The sequence below is a fragment of the Cyprinus carpio genome, chromosome B12, assembly GCF_018340385.1.
Source record: "Cyprinus carpio isolate SPL01 chromosome B12, ASM1834038v1, whole genome shotgun sequence".
Taxonomy (NCBI): domain Eukaryota; kingdom Metazoa; phylum Chordata; class Actinopteri; order Cypriniformes; family Cyprinidae; genus Cyprinus; species Cyprinus carpio.
In genome coordinates, this window is record NC_056608.1 from 2,087,374 (window position 1) to 2,112,748 (window position 25,375).

A 25,375-nucleotide genomic window follows, 5' to 3' on the forward strand; every position below is an offset into this window, starting at 1 on the left:
GAGCAGCAGGACGCTCACGAGTTCCTCATCGCCGCTCTGGATGTGCTCCACAGACACTGCAAAGGTACTGCAGCCAATCAGACGCCACCGTTTCAGTGGAGCAGCCAATCAGAGGACAGCTGGGCTGAACCACTTCATGTGGGATTTTCCTACTTGATATTTAAATATTAATTGATTGCGCAACATTTAGAGTATGTAGCAACCAAGCTGTATATTACTCAGATTTTATGTTGCGATTAATATTACTACTACTAATAATTTATAAATAATAAATGGCTAATAAAAATTGTGGCAAACTGTAAATGCTATTATTATTATTATTATTATTATTATTAATAGTCATTTTATAAACAATACAATAATAATAATAATAATAATAATAATAATACATTGATAGTAAAAGGTGATGATTAAACAATAAAAATCATAATAATTGAAATAATAATAATAATAATAATAAAAATAATAATAATGGCATTATTGCGTTCAGATGAGACTTGACTTGAAGTTTCAACATTAATTGATTGCTGCATCTAAATATTTCACAACCAAACTGTATATTACTCATTTATTTTATGTTGTGGGTTAATATTAATAATAATTAAGAAATAATAAATGGCTAATAAAATTATAAAATATAATATAAATATAAATGCAAAGTTAATTAATAAAATTAATAATTATTAATAGTCATTTTATATATTATAATAATAATAATAATAATAATATATTAATAGTAAATAATAATATTTTTATTATTTTTTTTAAGTAAGTTGTTATTATTATTATTAAATTTATTATTATTTATAAGTAAGTTGCTAATTATTTAATAATTCTTAATAATAAATGGGAATGAGTAAATGATTCAAAGCAGATGAATAATAAAAAAAAATTATACACAAATAATAATAATACGTCCAGAGTAGGATATGGGTTTTTCCTACTTGATAACTCAACACTACTTGATTTGCAATTAATTTAGCAATTAAACTGCAGTGCATGTTTTCTGTAGATGTAAGATCCATTATTAACTGTATTTTACACCGCTGTTTCTAAAAAGTGCAATTTGTTTCTGTCAACTCTATTTTCACAGAGTGTTTAGTCTTTATTTTGTGATTTATTCACCATGTTTGTGTGCCGCATCTCTGTGAATAGTGTGTTTTTGCCAGGTTTCAGAGTTGGAAGGCCGTCTTCAAGATCTGTTGCACTTTATCCAGTAGGAAGCTGCAAATGTCATCTTTCCAAATTGAGTGAAACGCAGCATTAGCTAGTTAATCGCATTAGTTCCAACGCTAGTTTTGAGATGGAATGGGTGGCACGGAGCAGGAGAGGTAATGAAGGAAGGCTGCTTGATGTGTGTTAGTGGTGACAGCTGTGGGAACGCAGGACGAGCCGGAACAGAATGAGTTTGCAGATTGAGATTGAGCTGTTAAAGATGAAGAGTGTGGATTCTGAGCCACGTCATCTGCTATTGGCTGGACGAACACAAAGCCCCGCCCCAGAATCACGCCATTGGTGGAGCTGGTGGGACTGTGATCTGATGCTCAAACAAACAGAGCAGTGTTTTGGTAGAAAAAGTGTTTTAACGTGTGTGTGTGTGTGTGTGTGTGTGTATTAGGGCTGTCAGTCGATTACAATTTTTTTATCTAATTAATTTAAAAAGATGTTTTTGTTAAATGAGAAAGTATCAAGTAGACATTACAAATTGTAGCTTTAGAAATATTTGATTTGATTCAACAAAAATTGTATTACACATGAACATTTAGGCTACAAAGGCCTATGGAACATAAAAGAAGACAATTTGAGAATCATCTCAGTATTGTTTGTTAATACAGTGAAAGTCAATTAATAACCAAAACGGCTTTATTAATAACAGTCTTCAGAATACCTTCCTTTGTTCCACAAAAGAAAGGTTTGTAATGACATGAGTTTAATGTTTACGTTAATGTTTTCATTATTATTATTATTATTTTAATTAAATGATACTATAAATAAGAAACTAAATCTGCCAGGAGGTGGCTGTAAATGTCTTCAGTCGATTCGTTCATACGGCTGAGTCATTCAGGAATGAAGTAAACGGCTCTCTTTATGAATGAGTCTTTGAATCATTGACTCGTTTCATTTAAACGTCTGATTCATTCAGGAATGAAGTAAATGGCTCTCTTTATGAATGAGTCTTTGGATCATTGATTCACTCGATTTGTTCAAACGGCTGAGTCATTCAGGAATGAAGTAAACGGCTCTCTTTATGAATGAGTCTTTGAATCATTGACTCGTTTCATTTAAACGTCTGATTCATTCAGGAATGAAGTAAATGGCTCTTTTTTTGAACGAGTCTTTGAATGATTGATTCACTCGTTTCGTTCAAACGGCTGATTTATTCAGGAATGAAGTAAACGGCTCTCTTTATGAACAAGTCTTTGAATCATTGATTCACTCGATTTGTTCAAAATGCAGATTCATTCAGGAATGAAGTAAACGGCTCTCTTTATGAACAAGTCTTTGAATGATTGATTCACTCGTTTCGTTCAAACGGCTGAGTCATTCAGGAATGAAGTAAACGGCTCTTTTTTTGAACGAGTCTTTGAATCATTGATTCACTCGATTTGTTCAAACGTCTGATTCATTCAGGAATGAAGTAAATGGCTCTCTTTATGAACGAGTCTTTGAATCATTGACTCGTTTCGTTTAAACGTCTGATTCATTCAGGAGTGAAGTAAATGGCTCTCTTTTTGAACGAGTCTTTGAATCATTGATTCACTCGATTTGTTCAAACGGCTGAGTCATTCAGGAATGAAGTAAACCGCTCTCTTTATAAATGAGTCTTTGAATCATTGATTCACTCGATTCATTCAAACGGCTGATTCATTCAGAAACTAAACAAGGCTGTGTTTCTCGGAGACGCCTGACAATTCTGCTGTGGCTTTAAAGGCTATATATTCTTTGCAAAATTGAGCAAAAACATAATATTGTGTTTAAAATATAACACAAGATCAACTTCTTACTGAGCTGTTCTATAAAATCACATTAAATCTCGTGAAATTCGGGTCAAAAACAGCACTCGTGTAATAGCCTACTGCTCTCAATTACTCCCTGCTCGTGTATTTTGTATGTTGTATGTTTTAGACAAAAACACATAAATGGGCATTTTTTTAATTTTAGGGCATAACTGCATTTATGGATATCATAATTGTCAACTGTATGAAATTTAAGATGATGTACAGGACTAGGGGCGGGGCCAGAGAAGAAGACTTGAGCTGTTCAGTCGCAGATCGATGAAACATTTCCTGTGAAAAACCTGAAAGATTGACGGTGCGCATGTCCTGACGCAGTGAAGTCAGAGTCAGGGTCAGAGAGGGAGAATCAGACGCTCTGGAGAGGACGAGAGGAAGAGACGGATCTCATTCTTCCTCCTGCAGTGTGAAAGTGAAGGGAGGGGTGTTTCTGCAGCAAACCGAGCGCTGCTTTCTAATCAGACCTTCTCTTTCTCTCTCTCTGTGTGTGTGTGTTCATATGCTGCTTCCATGTCCACTAGGAGATGACAATGGGAAAAAAGCCAACAACCCAAACCACTGCAGCTGCATCATTGACCAAATCTTCACGGGAGGCCTGCAGTCTGACGTCACCTGCCAAGTCTGCCAGTAAGAGTCGACGCAGCACAGACGACTCGAGCAGAGCCTGTATCCGTATCAGTCCTTCATGCATCTGTTCTCACTTAAATGGATGCATTGAATTGAATGTGTTGATGTGTTATTCTGCTAGTTTGTTTGTGAATACGGTATTTTTTTTAAAGGGACAGTTCACCCAAAAATAAAAAAAAATTGTCATTCACAGTTTATTAGTGCTTTTTGCACACACAAATATAAGGAAAAATATTTTAATTAATTTTACACAGTATTTAATTTATTTAAATTTTTATCAGCATTTTTTTTTGCACACTCAAAATAAATACAAATATTTATTATCTAATTAAGTATTTTACACAAAATTTAAATATTTAATTTATTAGAATTTTTCCTCAGTACTTTTTGGCACAAAAAATATTGGGAAACTGTTTAATTAGAAAAGTAAGTATTTTTGTTTATATTTGAATGCTAAGTTTAAAGTTTTGACTTTTTTTTTTTTTTATCTGTAATTTTTTGCACAAATATAATAATAATAATAATAATAATAATAATAATAAAAAAACATTTATTGTCCATTAAAATATTTTACACAGTATTTAAATATTAAACATGTAATTTATTGGAATTTTTATCAGTACTTTTTTCACAGAAAATATTGGCTAAAATATTTAATAATAGAAAATCGATACTAGTAAAAAAAATATATTTGATTAATATTTTTTTTTTTTTTTTTTTTTTTTTTATCAGTATTTTTGGTATAGAATAAATTAGGTAAACAATCAGCATTTAATTTTGAGGTCCACATGTGGTATCTAAGTAGGCAGCATAATTATTCATCCTACTTTTTGAAGCAGTCATCAAATCTGTGTTGCCTTAAAATGCTCCCTACGTAGGTAGCCCACTAGGTTTTGGCTCAGAGCCGGTCCTGTATCCTGTGTTGTATATGTAGCCCAGTCTGAACTCCATTGAATATCCTCTGGAGTGTTCAGGTCCTGTGAGAGATGCACAGGTCAGTGATGCTCCTCAGCGCCACCCTGTGTTTAACAGAGGTATTGCACTCCGCCCATTCAGTTCCTGCTGCGTCTCTCGATTATTTAAGTGCTGCTGCTTCTATCAAGTGGAGTCTTAATGACTTCCACCTAATTAATTAATGTTTTTTTTTTGTTAAGGCTGTGCAGTACAAGACTGACAAGCAGATAGAAACGCTGCTCTTTTTGCTGATTATTAGTGAGCACAAAACCAGTCATAAGTGAAGACCCTACTCAATGCATGTTTTGCAAGATTCCCCTTTCTATCAAACATATTTTATTGGACTGTCCAGCTTTTAATCTATGTAGAAAACTCTCTTATGAAGTGAACTCACTTAAAGAGTTTAGTATAATTTTGCCAGAGAAAGTTTTATCATATGTCAATATGTCAATGTTTTTATTGTATTTGTTATACTTGTATTTTTTTAATTTGTTTTTTTTTTTTTTTTTTATTGAGATGCTGAATTGTATTTGTTTAAATTTTTTTTTTTTATTTTTTTATGAGTCTTAAGTCTCTGGGGTATATTTGTAGCAATAGCCAAAAATACATTGTATGGGTCAAAATTATAGATTTTTCTTTTATGACAAAAATCATTAGGATATTAAGTAAAGATCATGTTCCATGAAGATATTTTTTAAATTTCCTACCATAAATATATCAAAACTTAGTTTTTGATTAGTAATATGCATTGCTATGAACTTTATTTGAACAACTTTAAAGGTGATTTTCTCAATATTTAGATTTTTTTTGCACCCTCAGATTCCAGATTTTCAAATAGTTGTATCTCGGCCAAATATTCTCCGATCCTAACAAACCATACATCAATGGAGAGATTATTTATGCAGCTTTCAGATAATGTAAAAATCTCAATTTCAAAATGTACCCTTATGAGTGGTTTTGTGGTCCAGGGTCACATTTGGTGTTTTCTCGTCCGCAGTGGGGTTTCCACAACGATAGACCCGTTCTGGGACATCAGCCTGGATCTGCCGGGGTCATCCACCCCGTTCTGGCCGCTCAGCCCGGGCAGCGACGGCAGCGTGGTGAACGGAGACGGTCACCCGAGCGGAGCCACCACGCTCACAGACTGCTTACGCAGGTACAGACGCACCTGCAGCCGTACAGACAGCCGTGTCTGCGACCGCCACTGACTCACGCTTCTGCATTGCAGGTTCACTCGACCCGAACACTTAGGAAGTAGCGCCAAGATCAAATGCAGCGGTTGCCATAGTTACCAGGAGTCCACCAAGCAGCTGACTATGAAGAGGCTTCCTATCGTGGCGTGTTTCCATCTCAAAGTGCGTGTGCATGCATGCATTACAGTCTGTTTTACACTCCAAAGTGCATCGTATATCAGCCACTCTGAAGTAGAGATACACGACACATCAGTTAAAAGCTAATATTACTGATCATTTAATTAACTGTATCTGATAAATATTGATGATCATTTTTATATACTGAGCAATATCGTATGTATTCATAATTGTGCATGCTTATTTCTCCTGTTTTCTTATGTTTAGATAATCTTTGCATGTTTTTAACAAATATGAAATGAATGGCTATTTTAATACTGTACATCGTTTTGAATTCAGAATTCACTGTTAATTATATTATTTTCACAAATGTAATTATAAAAGTTTATGATCATAATAAAAGTAAATATTATAACTATAATAATAGTTATTATGATTTAATATTACTAAATTGTAATCTTTATTAATATAATTAAATTAATATATTAATATTAAGTGATGCATGTATAGAAATATCACAATTCTATAATGCTGTATATTATCTGAAAACAAATTCTACACGGTAATTAGTTTTATTTCATAATTCACTTTTTTTAATTGAATTTGTTATTATTGCTGTAATAATTTGTTATTTTTTGTTTTATTCACATTAGTATAGAATTTTAATATTTCTGTACATAATTGAATTATCATTTTATATTTATTATTAAATGTTGCCAAAAATATTAATATTATTTTTATTAAGTATTACATGCAGATTAAGAAATATTAAAATTCTGTACTACTGTGTAGTATTTAAAACAAAATTAAAAAGTAATTGGTTTTGATACCAGAATTCACTTTTCACAAATTTTTTTTAGATGATGATGATGATTATTATTATTATTATTATTATTATTATTATTATTATTATTATTATTATTAATTTTAATATAATTATTGTATTAGTAGCTTATTTTATTAATTTTGTTTATACACATTAGTATAATTTTTTTTTTATTTTCTATACATTTATTTATAGTTCAATATTAATTATTTAATGTTGGTAATATTATTATTAAATATTAAATGAGGAGTGTTACAATTCTGTACTGTTGTGTTCTATTTAAAGCAAAATTACTCAGTAATTATTTTTGATGGCAGACCTCACTTTTCATAAATTTATTTTAGGTTTTATTATTATTATTTTTATTTTTATTATCATTACTGCTACTACTACTACTGTAAAAACATATTATTTTATTATTATTAATTGTTTTACCCAGAGTAGTACGCAGCATCAGTTTCAATATACATTCCTTGTTTTATTTTTATTTTTATTAATAATAGTAATAATAGCAAACATTTAAATACTGTTCATCTGATCTGGTGTTGCATCATAAATAAACAAATAAATAATATTGTCATAATTATTATACATATTACTGTATATTGGCCATAATATTAGCATAATTATCAGTGAATGGCGTCAGAAGGTCTGTGGGCTTCCTTCTGTTTCTGAGTGTCTTTACGCTCACGGTTCTGTGTTTGATTCTCTGTTTCTTCTGTCCAGCGGTTCGAGCATTCGGCGAAGCTCCGGCGGAAGATCACCACATACGTGTCCTTTCCTCTAGAGCTGGACATGACGCCCTTCATGGCCTCCAGGTGTGTTTACTGATGGAACCATTGACAATAAATCATGATCAGATTCCCCACGGTTAGTATTTCTGCGTCTTCAGAAAAGATTCGAGGCGTTTGGTTTTCATCTTCGCTTCGTGTGATCCCTAATAAAGCAGTGTTTTAATCGCAGCGCTGCATTATGGGAAGCGGCTGTGACTCTGCTGCTGTCGGAGAGTTACGTTCACATTCAGTCTGTGTGCAGTTTCTGTCTGGACATAAAACAGACCATCTTGCTTGGAGATTGATGAGAATGAAGCTGAGCTGTTTTTTAAAAATTTGCTCAATTCAGAAAAGGCATCTAGAATTAATCATGGAGCAGATAAAATACATCAATTATTAATCAATTATCATTTTCTTTATTTAAAGGCTTAAATGTATAAGGTTTACCTTTTTATGAAACTGTTTCAAAGCTTTATTTGAACATTTGATGCATGCCAGTAGATAAACTGTTTCAGAAGGGCTATGACAAAAAAAAATCATAATCACACGATTATTTTGATCAATATTATAATCATGATTATTTAACACAGTTATTAGTGGGCCATATAACCAAAATTTATTTTAATGCAGGTCTAAAGTATTCAGTTAACAGCCTACTATAGAAGTTGAATAATCAACTGTAAAATAAAAGAGCATAGTCTTCACTGTAAGAATTAAACTTGCTTTGTTTCTTATTAAAGCTACAAAAGACTTTCTGTGAAGAGCAGTTAGTGGTTTTGTGTTTGTCTTTTATTGTTGGATTAATATTAAGCTCACAGTCCGCAGAAGGAATATTAGGCTGCTGTCACTTTAAGAGCCGCATGGATCCGGTTTACTGTTACACACGTGTTTTCATTCTTATCTGTTTACATTTATTACATAACCTACGAGGGTTTACCTGAATAATCACCACATTTCTGCATGTGTTTGAACGTTTAGGCGCTAAAAGAGGACTTTACATGTCCGTGCTCCTCCTGAGAAACAGCGCAAGTTCTCTTTCGCGCTTTTAAACACATTAATAAATCGAATCAACTTTAGTAAGTTAAGCACGTCCCATTTTGCAAAAGTCACGTTGCATGATTTACACGTGAAAATGGGCTTTTATGGAGGAGTGAAAGTTTGCTGGAAAGGGGTCGCAATAATGGTTTTAGCTAAATAAAAGTTTGCATACTAACTTAACTTTGTTTACATACTATGTGTGTGTGCTGTGTATCTTTATTATGTATAAATACAGAATTTTTTTTAAAAATGTATATGTATTGTATGTATTTTATGTAAACACTTGTATGCAATTTATATTAAGTATAAATATTTTACATATTAATATAAGTTTTTCCTTAATATATACATGAATGGGTGTGTATTTATATAGACATAATAAATATACACATTACACACAGTATGTAAACAAACTTTTATTTTGAATCGATTAATCGTTTTGCAGCCCTAGTTATCAGCATTATCACGCTATTGTTAAAATGTGCTGGAAATATTCAAAAAGTACTGTTTTGTATTTAAATTCAACAAACAATAGATACAATTATTTTTTTGTTTGCATGAACACGTCGTTTTGCAGCCCTACTGATAATGTAGGTCACTATGATCGTGATAAGAAATCAGAAAGTAAGATTCTGTCCTGTTTGTGTCCCAGTAAAGAGAGCCGGATGAACGGTCAGTACCAGCAGCCCGTCGACTCGTTGAACAACGAAAACAAGTGAGTGAGCGTCTGCTGCGTTCAGTGAGGTCAGATGTGATGACTGGTCATGTGACGCGTCTCTGTGTCCGCTGCAGGTATTCTCTGTTCGCGGTGGTCAATCATCAGGGCACGCTGGAGAGCGGTCACTACACCACGTTCATCCGCCAGCACAAGGACCAGTGGTTTAAATGTGATGATGCCATTATCACTAAAGCCAGCATTAAAGATGTTCTGGACAGTGAGGGGTCAGTCTCTCACACACACACACAGACAGACACGCACAGGCAGACACACAGACAAATGCACACAATGACTCACAGACACACAGACGCACACAAAGACTCACAGACACGCACACAGTGACTCGCAGAACAGACGCACAAAAGGAGCACACAATGACTCAGAGACACGCACACAATGACTCACAGACGCACACAATGACTCACAGACACGCACGCACACAGACGCACACAATGACTCACAGACACACACAGACGCACACAATGACACACAGACGCACACAATGACTCACAGACACACAGACGCACACAATGACTCACAGACACGCACACAGACGCACACAATGACTCACAGACGCACACAATGACTCACAGACACGCACGCACACAGACGCACACAATGATTCACAGACACATGCACGCACAGATGCACACAATGACTCACAGACGCACACAATGACACACAGACGCACACAATGACTCACAGACACGCACACAGTGACTCACAGACTCTTAGACACAGGCGCACACAATGACTCACAGACACGCACACACAGATGCACACAGTGACTCACAGACACGCACGCACAGAAGCACACAATGACTCACAGACACGCACACACACACAGATGCACACAATGACTCACAGACACGCACTGAAGCAGAAGAAAAAGACGCACACAATGACTCAAAGAAATGAGTAGAAGGAAAGAAAGGAAAAAGACGCACACAGTGACTCACAGACACGCACGCACACAGTGACTCACAGACGCACACAGACTCACAGACATGCACACACAGATGCACACAGTGACTCACAGACACACAGACGCACACAGACTCACAGACATGCACACACGCAGACACACACAATGACTCACAGGCGCACAGACACACAGACGCACACAATGACTCACAGACACATGCACGCACAGACGCACACAGACTCACAGACGAGAGACACAGACGCACACACACAATGACTCACAGATACGCACACACACAGACACAGAGAATGAATGAAGGATAAGAAAATGACTCACAGACACGCACAGACTCACAGACACGCACACAGTGACTCACAGACTCTTAGACACAGGCGCACACAATGACTCACAGAGAAGCACACACACAGTTGCTCACAGACGCACACAATGACTCACAGACGCACACAATGACTCACAGACGCACACAATGACTCACAGACACACAGACGCACACAATGACTCACAGACGCACACAATGACTCACAGATACGCACACACGCAGACACACACAATGACTCACAGACACGCACGCACACAATGACTCACAGACGCACACAATGACTCACAGACACGCACGCACACAGACGCACACAATGACTCATAGACACGCACGCACACAGACACACAGATGCACACAATGACTCACAGACATGCACGCACACAGACGCACACAATGACTCACAGACACGCACACACAGACGCACACAATGACTCACAGACACACATGCACACACAGACGCACACAATGACTCACAGGCACGCACACAGAGACGCACACAATGACTGACAGGCACGCACGCACAGACGCACACAATGACTCACAGGCACGCACACACACAGACACACACAATGACTCACAGACACGCACGCACACAGTGAGTAACAGACACGCACACAATGACTCAGACACGCACGCACACAGACGCACACAATGACTCACAGACACGCACGCACACAGACGCACACAATGACTCACAGACGCACACAATGACTCACAGACACACAGACGCACACAATGACTCACAGACACACAGACGCACACAATGACTCAGACACGCACGCACACAGACGCACACAATGACTCACAGACACGCACGCACACAATGACTCACAGACGCACACAATGACTCACAGACACGCACGCACACAATGACTCACAGAAAAGAAAGACACACACACACACACGACACGCACGCACACAATGACTCACAGACACGCAGAGACAGATGCACACAGACTCACAGACACGCACACAATGACTCACAGACACGCACGCACACAATGACTCACAGACACGCACGCAAACAGACGCACACAATGACTCACAGACACGCACACAATGACTCACAGACGCACACAATGACTCACAGACTCACAGACGCACACAATGACTCACAGACACGCACGCACACAATGACTCACAGACACGGGTACACGCAGACGCACACAATGACTCACAGACACGCAGACGCACACAATGACTCACAGACACGGGTACACGCAGACGCACACAATGACTCACAGACACGCACGCACACAATGACTCACAGACGCACACAATGACTCACAGACGAAAATGATTAATAGAAGAGAAGAAAAACGCACACAGCGACTCATAGACATGCACACAGTGACTCACAGACACGCACACAAAGACACACACAAAAAGACTCACAGATACGCAAGCACACAGAAGGAAAAAATGAATGAAAGATGACGCAGATCGCACACAGACACACACAATGACTCACAGACACGCGCAATGACTCACAGATACGCACACACACAGACACAGATGCACACAATGACTCACAGACCACACAGATGCACACAATGACTCACAGACACGCACACAAACGCACACAGCGACTCATAGACATGCACACAGTGACTCACAGACACGCACACAAAGACACACACAAAGACTCACAGAGACGCACGCACACAGACGCACACACATGACTCACAGACACGCACGCACACACGCAGACACACACAATGACTCGCAGACGCACACAATGACTCACAGATACGCACGCACACAGAGACACAGATGCACACAATGACTCACAGACACTCACACAGATGCTCACAGTGACTCACAGATACGCACACACGCAGACACAGATGCACACAATGACTCACAGACACGCCCGCACACAGACACACACAATGACTCACAGACACACACAATGACTCACAGACACACAGATGCACACAATGACTCACAGACGCACACAATGACTCACAGACACGCACGCACACAGACATACAGACGCACACAATGACTCACAGACACTCCACACAAAGACCCACACAAAGACTCACACAGACGCACACACAGATGCACACAATGACTCACAGATACGCACACAGACGCACATACACGCACACAATGACTCGCACACAATGACTCACAGATACGCACACACGCAGACACAGACGCACACAATGACTCACAGACACACACAGACGCACACAATGATTCACAGGCACACAATGATTCACAGACACACACAGACGCACACAATGACTCACAGACGCACACAATGACTCACAGACATGCACACACAGACGCACACAATGACTGACAGGCACGCACACAGACACGCACGCACACACACAGATGCACACAATGACTCACAGACACGCACACACACACACACACAGACACACAGACGCACACAATGACTCACAGACACGCGCAGACGGACACACACGCACACACACAGACGCGCACAATGACTCACAGATACGCACACACGCAGACACAGACGCACACAATGACTCACAGACACGCACGCACACAATGACTCACAGACACGCATGCATAGACATGCACGCAGACTCACAGACACGCACGCACACAGACGCACACAATGACTCAGACACGCACAGATGCACATAATGACTCACAGACATGCACGCGCACAGACACGCACGCTCACACAGACATACAGATGCACACAATGACTCACAGACACTCACACAGACAGACACACATGCACACACAGACGCACACAATGACTCACAGACACACACAGACGCACACAATGACTCACAGGAAAGTGAACATACAGACACACAGACGCACACAATGACTCAGACACGCGCAGACGCACACAATGACTCACAGACACGCTCAGACGCACACGATGACTCACAGACACACATGCACACACAGACGCACACAATGACTCACAGACACGCACACAGACACACAGACGCACACAATGACTCACAGACACACAGATGCACACAATGACTCACAGACACGCACGCACACAGACACACAGACGCACACAATGACTCACAGACACACACGCAGAATGATATGATAAAAATGGACGCACAAAATGCAGGCACACAGACACACACACGCAAAGTAAGCTTGTGCTTGCTATATAATAAATCTTGCTTGCTTGGTTTATTATTTTGTATTTAATACAGGGGCATACATAACTTACATTTATAGGGTGTAATATATACATAAAAAGCTAAAAATAATTTACTGACTTAAGTGCTTAAATAAGTGGCCTTTAGGCTTCTTTTAGCATAAAAGGAAAAGCTGGTTTTGTCATAAATGTCTTTTGTTTCTGAAAAATTGTAGTAAATGCTCTGTAACGGTTATTATAGTGACCTAAAACTAAAGCCACTTAAAAAAAAAAAAATCTAATAATAAAAAAAAAAACTTATTTCACCTCTTTGCCAGGGTAACATTTTCATTCAGTTTGACCTGATGCACCAAAATAACTAACAATTTTCTTTTTATTTTTATTTTTTAAGTTAAAAAAAAATCAAATAAAAAAAAAAAACAATTATTTGTGACCCTGGAGCACAAAAAAAAAAATTTTTATATATATATTATGCCAAAAATTATTAGGATATTAAAGTTAAGATCATGTTCCATGAATATATTTTGTAAATTTCCTACCATAAATATATCAAAACTTAATTTTTGATTTGTAATATGCATTGCTAAGAGCTTCATTTGAACAACTTTAAAGGTGATTTTCTCAATATTTAGATTTTTTTGCTCCCTCAGATTCTAGATTTTCAAAGAATTGTATCTCATACAAATATTGTCCTCCTAACAAACCATACATAAATTGATTTGTTATTCTTTAAGCTTTCAGATGACGTATAACTCCTAATTTAAAAAATTGCCCCTTACGACCAGGGTCACAATTGAAAAAATACTTGTACGATAAAAATTAGTAAAATCTGTAATGATGACTATATATAACTATATAGTAACTAAAATTAAATTAAGGTGATAATTATTCATTATAAAAGCACGTCAAAGATATTAAAATACCTCTCCTTTGTAAAAGTTATCTATTCTAAAAAAAAAAAATGTCTTTTCCTGTTTTGCAGGTACTTGTTATTTTATCATAAGCAGTTCCTTGAATATGAATAACGGCGATGCAGGAGCGGCCGAGTCCAAGCTGTGAAGAGAGGATCATGAGAAGAGCGTTACCACACACCGAAGCATTCTTCTCACTCAAGAAAAACAATACAACAACACAGAATTAAAAACTAAAGACACCGCTAAACCAATCTGCACTGAGCACCCGGAGCATACTTGACAGAAAGGGGAGGAGCCTCACTACAGACACAGACTGACGTCTCCGCACTCGCATCTCACTCTCAGTCGCGCTTCTCCCATCATTCACCTGCGCCGCGCTTTCTCATCCTCCCATAGATGATTTTCCGCGAAGTATATGAGGGAAAATATTCCTTGCGTTCTTGATGTACTGAATGCAACAGAATGGTGTTATCGACGTTAAGCGTAAACCTGTATCGTCGTCCGTCGCTTGAGTTTGAAATCCTGTCCAGCACTTTTCGTTTCGTTTTTTTTTTCTCCTCGTCTTTTTCTTTGGGCTGGAAATGTCACTCGCACACGCAAATCTATATATAAATCTATTTTTATAAGTCATGGCTTTCTGTTTCCGTGTCCTTTACCCTCATCTCTTCTCTCTTCATGTGCTTCGGAGTGAATGTGTCTTTAGTCTTTGGTTGGACTTGGTTTGGGTTGCAGGTTCGCTCGTGTTTCAGATGCGTTGTGAATGAAGACGTTTTCTTTTGTGTGATGCCTGTCTCCACCACGGCTTGATTCAGCAGTGTTACCCTCAGCCACGTGTGTGTGTGTGTGTGTGTGTGTGTGTGTGTGTGTGTGTGTGTGTGTGTGTGTGTGTGTGTGTGTGTGTGTGTGTGTACTGAATCAGTACTCAAACTTGGCATGCTGTTTAAACTGGATGCTAAAAGACTTTGGGGAGGATTTTATAAATGTTAATTATGTATCTATGTATAGTATGTATGTATGTAATGTATGTATAAAAAAAATGGTAAAGAAAAAGCACTGTGTCTTGTGATTAGTTCTCAGCCGGATGAAGCCAGTTTTTATCTTTGCATTTTATTCTCTTAATTAATTTGTCTTTTCGTGATTCTCCGAATCCTTTGTTCTGGTTTTTAACATTCTCTGTGTTCAGCGTCTCTTATGCTCGGATTTTATCTTTATTTCTGATTTTAAAAAATCAGATGAAACTCTTTTAAGGCGAGGCACTATAAGCAAAAACGTTGCTTTTCATCCAGACGCTGGGCAAAAAATATCCCAAATACACATTTTAGTGTTTATTTTATTGCAGTTTATATATTTGCGCCTGTCTGTAGATTTCAGTATCAGTCCACATCTTGAAAGGCTTCAGCAGCACTTAGTTATTCTTCTAACTTTTTTACTGAGGGGTTTGTTTATATAACACTCACCTGATCTTATACAACATTTCATTCCTGAAAACATGGTGAAAATGTATTTTGTTTGTCTGATTTAGGGAGTGATAAAAAGAAAAATACTCTATGTAAAACTTTTAATATATCAACAAAATCTAACCAGAGTTTACAATCTGACTTTCTGTTTTGGAAATGTATGCATATATATAGAGAGAGAGAGAGAGAGTTTGGTATTGGTATGATTATTATTATTATTATTTTTTTTTTTTTTTTAAATAAGTCTCTTCTGCTCATCAAGGCTGCAATTATTTGATCAAAAATGCAGAAAAAAAGTAATAATTTTGCAACAAAATAATGGTTTTCTATTTTAATACACTTTTAAAAAAAAAAAACTAATTTATTTCTGTGATGCGCAGCTGTATTTTCAGCATCATTACTCCAGTCTTCAGTGTCACATGATCTTCAGAAATCATTCTAATATGATGATTTATTATCAGTGCTGAAAAAGTTGCTGGCAATTTAAAAAAAAAAAAAAAAAAAAAAAAAAACAAAGTAAATTCTGAGAAGTTTTGTGTAGTGTTGTGTTATGTTAGATTTTATTACCGTCTTTTCTGTATTTCTAATCAAATAAATGCAGCCTTGATGAACATAAGAAACTTAAAAAAAAAAAAAAAAAATGTCGTTTGACATCACAAACACACACACACATATATATATATAGGCCTATAGTATGGTAGTATATGTGAGTATGGTCCTCTCTCTCTCTCTCTCTCTCTGTGTCTCTCTCTCTCTCTCTCTCTCTCTCTATAGTATGGTTGAAACAGAAGGTTCTGGAAGATTAATCGTATTTTTCTTCATTGAAAAGTTGTTTTTTAAGAGCCTTTCAAGATACTTTGAACTCCAGTGTTGTTAAATGATGAAATATGTTTCTGAAACACAAAGTCATGTTTAGTAGCTGAAAGGCTGGAATACTATATAATATAGATATCTATATATCTGTCATAGATCAGTGTATATTCCTCTTTACTTCTCAAGTGCGTTCCACCAATCAGAGAAGTCACAGTTACCGTGGAAACCAGAAAGTGCACAACTGCTCACTAGTGACCAGCGAGTGACTTGAAGTTTTATTTACTGTCTTTTTGCCTTCATTTTACAAGAGAGGGAAGCAGCAACAAATTTCAAATGTTACTGTACCTTTATAGTTAATAATTTCATATTGTACCTTTATTGCTAACTCCAATGTGTAGTTTTTTTATATATTTATTTATACATACTGTACGTGTGTGTGTAAATATATAAAACTATATATATATATATATATATTTATTGCTAACTCCTATATATATATATATATATATACACCCACATTATTAATTAGATGAAATTGAATGAGAGGTACTTTCAGAGTCAAGAGGCCTTCAAAGTGTGTTGTGCTCTATTAAAAACAGCATTTATTAAAACTAAGCTGAGGTTATTTTTCCATAGGAATTCTTGAGGCGTGCCGTGTGTGTGTCAGGACTATGTTGAGATGCTGGTGTGTGTCGGTGAGCAGATGATCCTGAGCGCTCGGCTCTTATCGCTGTGTGTCTGGAGCAGGTCTGTGTGCTCAGAGAAGCAGTAGACGCAGGTCTCTGTGGCCCTCGAGCGCTCCGGAGTCACTTCATCCACCCGAGCCATCAGAGAATCTGCAGCAGAACACCAATTTAGAGACATGTTTGGATGTTGTTTTAAATGGTGTAGTCAGTGTACAGAAGTAGGCTACTGTCCATGAATATTTTATTATACGAATAATAAAAAATACTAATATTAATAATTATACATGCACAAAAATTGCGATTATTGAACATCATTCTAAGTTACACCAAAATCATGTTCAATGTTTTAAGAAGTATGTAGAACTATAAGTAATGTGTTCAAATTAATATTTCAAAATAATCAACATTTTTAACAAAATATTTGTATGTAAAGATAATGTTATGACAAAAATAACAATATGACCTTGAATTATTTTATTTGTTATTGACTATTTTGTCAAAAAAAAATTCCCTATATGTGTATGTGTGTATATATATATATAATGTATGTGTGTATATATATATATAATGTATGTGTGTATATATATATATAATGTATGTGTGTATATATATATATAATGTATGTGTGTGTATATATATATATATATATATAATGTATGTGTGTATATATATATATATATAATGTATGTGTGTGTATATATATATATATAATGTATGTGTGTGTATATATATATATAATGTATGTGTGTATATATATATATATATATATATATATATATATATAATGTATGTGTGTGTATATATATATATAATGTATGTGTGTATATATATATATATGTATATATAATGTATGTGTGTGTGTATATATATATTATATATATATAATGTATGTGTGTGTATATATATATATATATAATGTATGTGTGGTGTGTATATATATATATAATGTATGTGTGTATATATATATATATATATATAATGTATGTGTGTGTATATATATATATATATATAATGTATGTGTGTGTGTATATATATGAGATATATAATGTATGTGTGTATATATATATATATATATAATGTATGTGTGTGTATATATATATATATATATAATGTATGTGTGTGTGTGTATATATATATATAATGTATGTGTGTATATATATATATATGTATATATAATGTATGTGTGTGTGTATATATATATATATATATATAATGTATGTGTGTGTATATATATATATATATATAATGTATGTGTGTGTGTATATATATATATAATGTATGTGTGTATATATATATATATATATATAATGTATGTGTGTGTATATATATATATATATATAATGTATGTGTGTGTGTATATATATATATATATATATATATGTATATAGTGCTGTCAAACAATTAATCACATGCAAAATAAGTTTGTTTACATAATATATTTGTGTGTACTGTGTATATTTACTATGTATATATAAATACACACTCATACAGTATATATTTTGAAAGTATTTGCATGTATTCATTTATATTCATAGAATTTATATTATATATATATAAATATATTTAATATATAAACGTAACATTTTTCTTAAATGTATACATGCATGGTTGTGTATTTATATATACATAATAATTATACACGGCACATACACACATATTATGTGAACAAACTTTTATTTTGGATGTGATTAATCATTTGACAGCACTATATATGTATGTAATGTATATTTAATTATTCATTAACACTGCCGTAATATATAATGATAGATGAAACAAAAGTTAAACCTAAAACATTCAATTTTTTTTTTTTTGAAAAATACATACATGCACAACAGAGTGCATTATTAACACTGATAAACTATATATTGATAGATGAAACAAAAGTTAAACAAAAACCATTCAGTATTTTTGGAGAATATGTTTGTGATCCCTCATAGTGTAGCTGAGCATGAGTCACCTTCGGAGGACTGTCCGTGTTTGTTGGGCTGCTGTTTCTTGGTGTCCAGCTGCTGCGGCCGGTGTTTGGCTCTCTTGAGCAGCAGCAGGAAAGCAGCGGTCAGCGTGAACATCAGCACTATGATGCAGAGACCTAGCAGCGAGTAGAGCAGCGCCTCCGAGTACAGCGCTGATCCGGACACCGCGCGCCCTCTGCCGGGGACCAGCGGCACTGCAGAGCCGCCGACATCAGACCTCTGCGTCACGAGCAGCGCTCCTGTGCCTGGATCACAGTTACAGCGCTCACAGCCAGCATATACACACAAGTCATGTTTATCTGTAGAACAGACACTTTCTTTCTTTTTTTTTTTTTTTTTTTTAAAAAGGGGTAAATACACATTTATCCTGATACGTTTATTCTTTGTAGGTCATTTTCTATCCCTTACAAAAATTAACCATGGTTTTACTACTACTAATAATTAAAATAAAATAAAAAAATGTACCACTGTTTACCACAAAATAACTGTTTTTGCTGCACTTACCATAGTTTAACCATAGTATTTGTAGTATTAAAACAAAAATAGCAAAATAGCCTACACCAAAAACCTTAGGTACTATGCTATTACTATAATAAAACCATGGTTAATTTCTAACTATTAGACTGCATAGGCAGCTGGTAGTATTTTATTGTGTTATCACCATGGACTGCTTCAAAAAAAACATTAAAAAAAAAACATGTATCTGTGATTTTTTATGTCACCAATCTGTGATTTTACTATTCTAAGTAGGCCTGTATATCTCACAATTCAGTCTTTTTTCTTGTAATTGTGACTTTTCAGTTTTTTTTGTTGTGGTTGTTGATCAAAATTGTAAAATGTAAATGCAAAATTTAAAAAAAAAGTCTAAATTGCGAGATGAAATTTCTAAATTCTGAAAAAAAGTCAACATTGTGAGATGTAAACTGAATTCTGAAAAAGAAAAAAAAAATCTGAATTGTGAAATGTAAACTCAGAATCCTTAAAAAAAAAAAAAAAAAAAAAAAAAAAAAAAAGTCAGAATTGCCAGATGTAAACTCTGTAAAAAAGTCAGACGTGACCTCAGAATTTTGAAGAAAAAGAAAAGTCACTATAAACTCACAATTCTAAGAAAGAAATCTTCCACAGCGCTTATAGTGTGATTTTGTGTATTCAAAAGCTAAACTGTGAGGTGTGTTTGGTGTCCTCTGACTCACTCCTGCATGCGTCTGCGCAGGCCTCCGGGTGACTGCCACACAGCTCGGAGCACTGCAGACACTTCTTCAGCAGCGTGTCGTAGAACTGACCGGACACGGCTTTACAACTCCAGGCCACTGCCACACAACATCACAGTCCGTCATCAGACCCTGCTCTGGACTCGCGTCAGCTGCAGACGGCGGTGTAACTTACCGCAGTATTGAGAGCAGCGTGTGGGAATCACAGAGTCGTGACAGATCACGCTGCAGGGGACACACTCTCGCAGGAGCCCGTCCATGAACTGACCCTCCGGACAGCTCTGTGCCATCGCTCAAGCCCCGACAAACACCTGCACAGCCCATACATACACTGAGATCATCACATAAACTCCTTCTTGACTTGAAATGAGACTCACAGATGAAATGAACGGACACAAACACTTCTGCTTTTAATGCAACAGCAGTTTAAAAGATGAGAACATGAGCACATTCGGTCAGTTCTGAAGGCTAGTTCAACAGTGCTGATTATTGTCAGTTAACTGTTCATTGAACCGACACACACACACACACAGAGCAAACCAATCGAGAAACACACCTTGATGTGTGATTATCATCAAAATGACTTGTTCTAGTTACTCATATTCATGACTGATCACCCATCACACAAAGAAGATGATCATACAATGACTCATTCACTGAACTTAGATATAGATTAAGATCTAGACTTTCATATATTTTACACAGCATGGGTCATAATTGCTTTACTTTGAACTAGAATAATTTGTCATTTATTTGATTTGCATTATATATATGTGACCCTGGGGCACAAAACCAGTCTTAAGTGTCAATTTTACGAAATTGAGATCTATACATCATCTAAAAGCTGAATAAATAATCTCTCTATTGATGTATGGTTTGTTAGGAGGACAATATTTGTCTGAGATACAACTATTTGAAAATCTGAAATCTGAGGGGTGCCAAAAAAATGTAAATATTGAGAAAATCATCTTTAAATTTGTCCAAATGAAGTTCTTAGCAATGCATATTACTAATCAAAAAATAAGTTTTGATGTATTTACGGTAGGAAATTTACAAAATATCTTCATGGAACATGATCTTTACTTAATATCCTAATTTTTTTTGGTGTAGTTGTTAGATCAAAAATTTTGACCCGTACAATGTATTTTTTGATTTTTTTTGTATTTTTGGCTATTGATTTAAGTTTGCTTTTGTGCTCCAGGGTCTCTCACACACACACACACACACACACACACACACACACACACACACACACACACACACACACACACACACACACACACACACACACATACATATGTATATATATACACATTAGCATAATAATACAACATCATACTGTAATCAATGAACTGAACACAACTGGCACAAAGATATTTGTAATATATTCAGAAGGGTTGTATAAAAGCACTTAACCTTCATCTGCTGTAATTATAAAATCTAATGCAATGAGTTATGTTATTGTTTATAAACAATATTCAATATTCATTTTTTTAAAGGAAAATGGCATGTAAAATGTTTGTATTGTAATCAAGTGTCAGCTGATCTTATTATTGCATTAAACTTAATTTAAAAGTAAGTTCAGATCAGCTTCATAAGTGAATCTGTGGATAGTCTGTAAATCTGAAGCACGTGCAGCACTTACCTGGAGTGAGAACGGAGACATGAGGGCATGAAGTTTGTCTTTCTGTGAGTGTGGGACTATTTGTACCAGCAGAAGATTTGAATAAAACCACACTGAGCCTCTGGAGACCACACTGCTGCAACTTCTTTTATTACACACAGATCACATTTGATTATTCAATATCCCAGTTTATTATACTAATAAATCTGAGAACGTGGAACAAATGCTTTGGAACTGAAAAATAAATTAGAATAAAACACACACACACACACACAAACACAAAACACAGATCACACACACACACACACACACACACACACACACACACTACTCAGTATTTATTTGCATAATTGCACTGTAACAAGGACACCTTAAATTAAAGCATATGTGTGTGTGTGTGTGTGTGTAAACATATGTGTGTGTGTGTGTGTGTGTGTGTGTGTGTGTGTGTGTGTGTATGTACATATATGTGTGTGTGTGTGTGTGTAGAGAGAGAGATTGCTGTTTTATATTTATTTTGAATACTTTTTTTTTTAATTAAATATTCCATATAAGTTCAATTCATATGTTTCAATACATGTTGAATAATATTTTAATTCCATGTTATTATTTGATATTTTATGTAACATTTTTATAATATATTTTACAATATTTTAATACCATATTATTTAATTATTATTTTATTATTATTAATAATATATGTTTCAATACTTGTTTGTTTCAGAGCATCATTGCAGGGGCTTTTTGATTAAGTTTGGATGGGAAACTGGACAAAATCCATACATATATAAGCTAGTTCTTGTTTCAGGTAATTGCGATGCATCAAGCAGTTTCTTGTAGGCGGACATAAAACAGAATTTTAAAGATGCATTAAAACAAATGATCTTCCAGCTGAACGCTCTCATGCTATAACGTGAACTAAATGACTAGACGAGCTCAGAGGGAGAGAAATTATTCATATAAAGATGACTCAGGGTTAAAATGAAGATGCATTATCCTCGGGGGACACATCGCTCAAGTTTTGAAACAAAAGATGAACTCCCTGATGTTTGCAGCCAACACAAACAGCGCTGTTTCATTTCACAGGGACACTATCGACACGGTGCAGGCGAAACTGATCACACACTCATTTGAGCACATCCTTGCACCTGCACTTCTTTTAAATAGACCTCAAGTAGACAAGTGTGTTTCGTAGACAACCTACAGAAACCGGCAGAAAAGCTATTATGAAGGCCTGAGCATGACGGTGCAGCCGGAGCAGTGAAGCTGAACCTCAGAGACAGATGGTGTCTCGCTGCAGGAAGAGCTCAGGCCATATCCGCACCTGCTGACTCCAAATGACAGCAGAAGCCTCATTTTGAATAGACTCTTTTTTAATTAATGCCTTGGTTTCATTGTGTGTCAGTCAAAGAGAAACACACGCGGTGGAAGAGTTATGATTTCATTTAGGAGGCACAGTGGGATTTTATTTGATGTTAAACGTGTTGATCACATTTTGCAATGAACTTAAACTGATCTTAAAAATATGTAGGTTTTATGTAGCTTTTATGTGACCCTGGAACACAAAACCAGTCATAAGGGTCAATTTCTCAAAATTGAGATTTATATATCATCTGAAAGCTGAATAAATAATCTTTTCACTGATGTATGGTTTGTTAGGAGGACAATATTTGTCTGAGATACAACTATTTGAAAATCTGGAATCTGAGGGAGCAAAAAAATCTAAATATTGAGAAAATCATCTTTAAAGTTGTTCAAATGAAGTTCTTAACAATGCATATTACTAATCAAAAATTAAGTTTTTACAGTAGGAAATTTACAAAATATTTTCATGGAACATGATCTTTACTTAATATCCTAATGATTTTTGGCAAAAAAAGAAAAATCAATAATTTTGACCCATACAATGTATTGTTGTCTATTGCTACAAATATACCCCAGTGACTTAAGACTGCTTTTGTGCTCCAGGGTCACACACACACACACACACACACACACACACATACACACACACACACACCAACACACACACACACACACACACACACACACACACATATATATATATATATATATATGGGTCAAAGATGTTAAGATTTCCGCATCAAAAGAAATTTACAAAAGTGATTTTATGTCCATAGAAAGCAGATTAAATGTAAGCAAAGTGTCTACTTTTAAGGTTTCAAATAAGTTTTTGGAGAATAAAATGTCAACATTTGATTGAAATAATATTACATTGTCATTCAGTGTAACACAATATTTATGTAAAAATTCAAACAACATGCTTATTCTGATACATTTACATTACATTTACATTTAGTCATTTAGCAGACGCTTTTATCCAAAGCGACTTACAAATGAGGACAATGGAAGCAATCAAAAACAACAAAAGAGCAACGATATATAAGTGTTATAACAAGTCTCAGTTAGCCTAAACACAGTATACGTAGCAAGGGCTATGATACATATGTACATATTAAATATATAAAAGAATAATGGAGCATATTAAATTTGATGCTGTTTAAATGAGTAAAAAAAAAGTCTTACTGACAAATGGGCGAAACCTAGGATCGTGGCAAATTATAAAAATGTCATTAGTATTTGGGGTGAAAATAATTAGACTTTTAATATGTTATAAATTGATTTTTGTTGTAAATAAATATGCCTGATGAGATTGTTACACTGAATGACAGTTTAGTGAGTGTCTTCTGTAAATCAGGGAAAAATGTATGATATTTATTTTTTTTTTATTTGTTTGGCCTTCCAAAAGAAGACACGACTAGAAATCATGTTTATATCACGTTTATAATGGGTTTTATGTTTATGTCTTGTCGCTCCGGCCGGACAGGGCATCATAGTATGTTAAGAGGCGTAAAATTTCCATCACACGCTTGAGGCTATTGGAACTTTGTGTACCGATGTTCAGATAGGGGATAGTGCAGTCAATTCTCTGGGTTCAGTGAAAGATTCAGTACCGCTGAAGATTTGTTACAAAATCTGGGGCTGAATAATAGACGCCTGGAACCGACACAGTAACAAGCTGTTCAAGAATTACTG

The 25,375-nt window shown here is 35.6% G+C and overlaps 2 protein-coding genes across 3 annotated transcripts in view; one reads left to right on the forward strand and one right to left on the reverse strand.

Annotated features, from left to right (window-relative positions):
- The window catches only part of LOC109100192 (ubiquitin carboxyl-terminal hydrolase 22-like), a 39,004-nt gene extending 23,400 nt beyond the window's left edge, over positions 1-15,604 (forward strand). The window contains exons 6-13 of one of the 2 annotated variants that reach the window (XM_042734736.1): positions 1-64; positions 3,536-3,641; positions 5,593-5,751; positions 5,824-5,950; positions 7,458-7,549; positions 9,195-9,257; positions 9,335-9,484; positions 14,623-15,604. The exon at positions 1-64 is cut by the window's left edge and continues 84 nt beyond it. In XM_042734736.1, coding sequence (XP_042590670.1) covers positions 1-64; positions 3,536-3,641; positions 5,593-5,751; positions 5,824-5,950; positions 7,458-7,549; positions 9,195-9,257; positions 9,335-9,484; positions 14,623-14,665 — 804 coding nt within the window. In that variant the 3' untranslated portion in view covers positions 14,666-15,604. The remainder of the gene's footprint in view (positions 65-3,535; positions 3,642-5,592; positions 5,752-5,823; positions 5,951-7,457; positions 7,550-9,194; positions 9,258-9,334; positions 9,485-14,622) is intronic. The other variant, XM_042734737.1, reaches the window with a different exon arrangement.
- Positions 15,605-17,330: 1,726 nt separating this feature from the next.
- On the reverse strand, positions 17,331-22,562 carry LOC109085849 (tumor necrosis factor receptor superfamily member 13B). Its single transcript, XM_042734762.1, has 5 exons — positions 22,340-22,562; positions 20,870-21,005; positions 20,677-20,793; positions 19,468-19,728; positions 17,331-17,660 (listed from the first exon to the last, which is right to left on the reverse strand). Exons 2-5 carry the CDS (start codon positions 20,982-20,984, stop codon positions 17,494-17,496), a joined length of 660 nt encoding a protein of 219 aa, XP_042590696.1. The 5' UTR covers positions 20,985-21,005; positions 22,340-22,562; the 3' UTR covers positions 17,331-17,493.
- Between the last annotated feature and the right edge of the window lie 2,813 nt (positions 22,563-25,375).

Coding starts and splice junctions, on each gene's coding strand:
- LOC109085849 (XM_042734762.1), bottom strand. CDS start 20,984: ATGGCACAGAGCTGTCCGGAGGGTCAGTTCATGGACGGGCTCCTGCGA. Junction 20,794..20,869: donor ACGCTGCTCTCAATACTGCG/GTAAGTTACACC, acceptor GTTGTGTGGCAG/TGGCCTGGAGTTGTAAAGCC. Junction 19,729..20,676: donor CTGCGCAGACGCATGCAGGA/GTGAGTCAGAGG, acceptor ACTGTGATCCAG/GCACAGGAGCGCTGCTCGTG.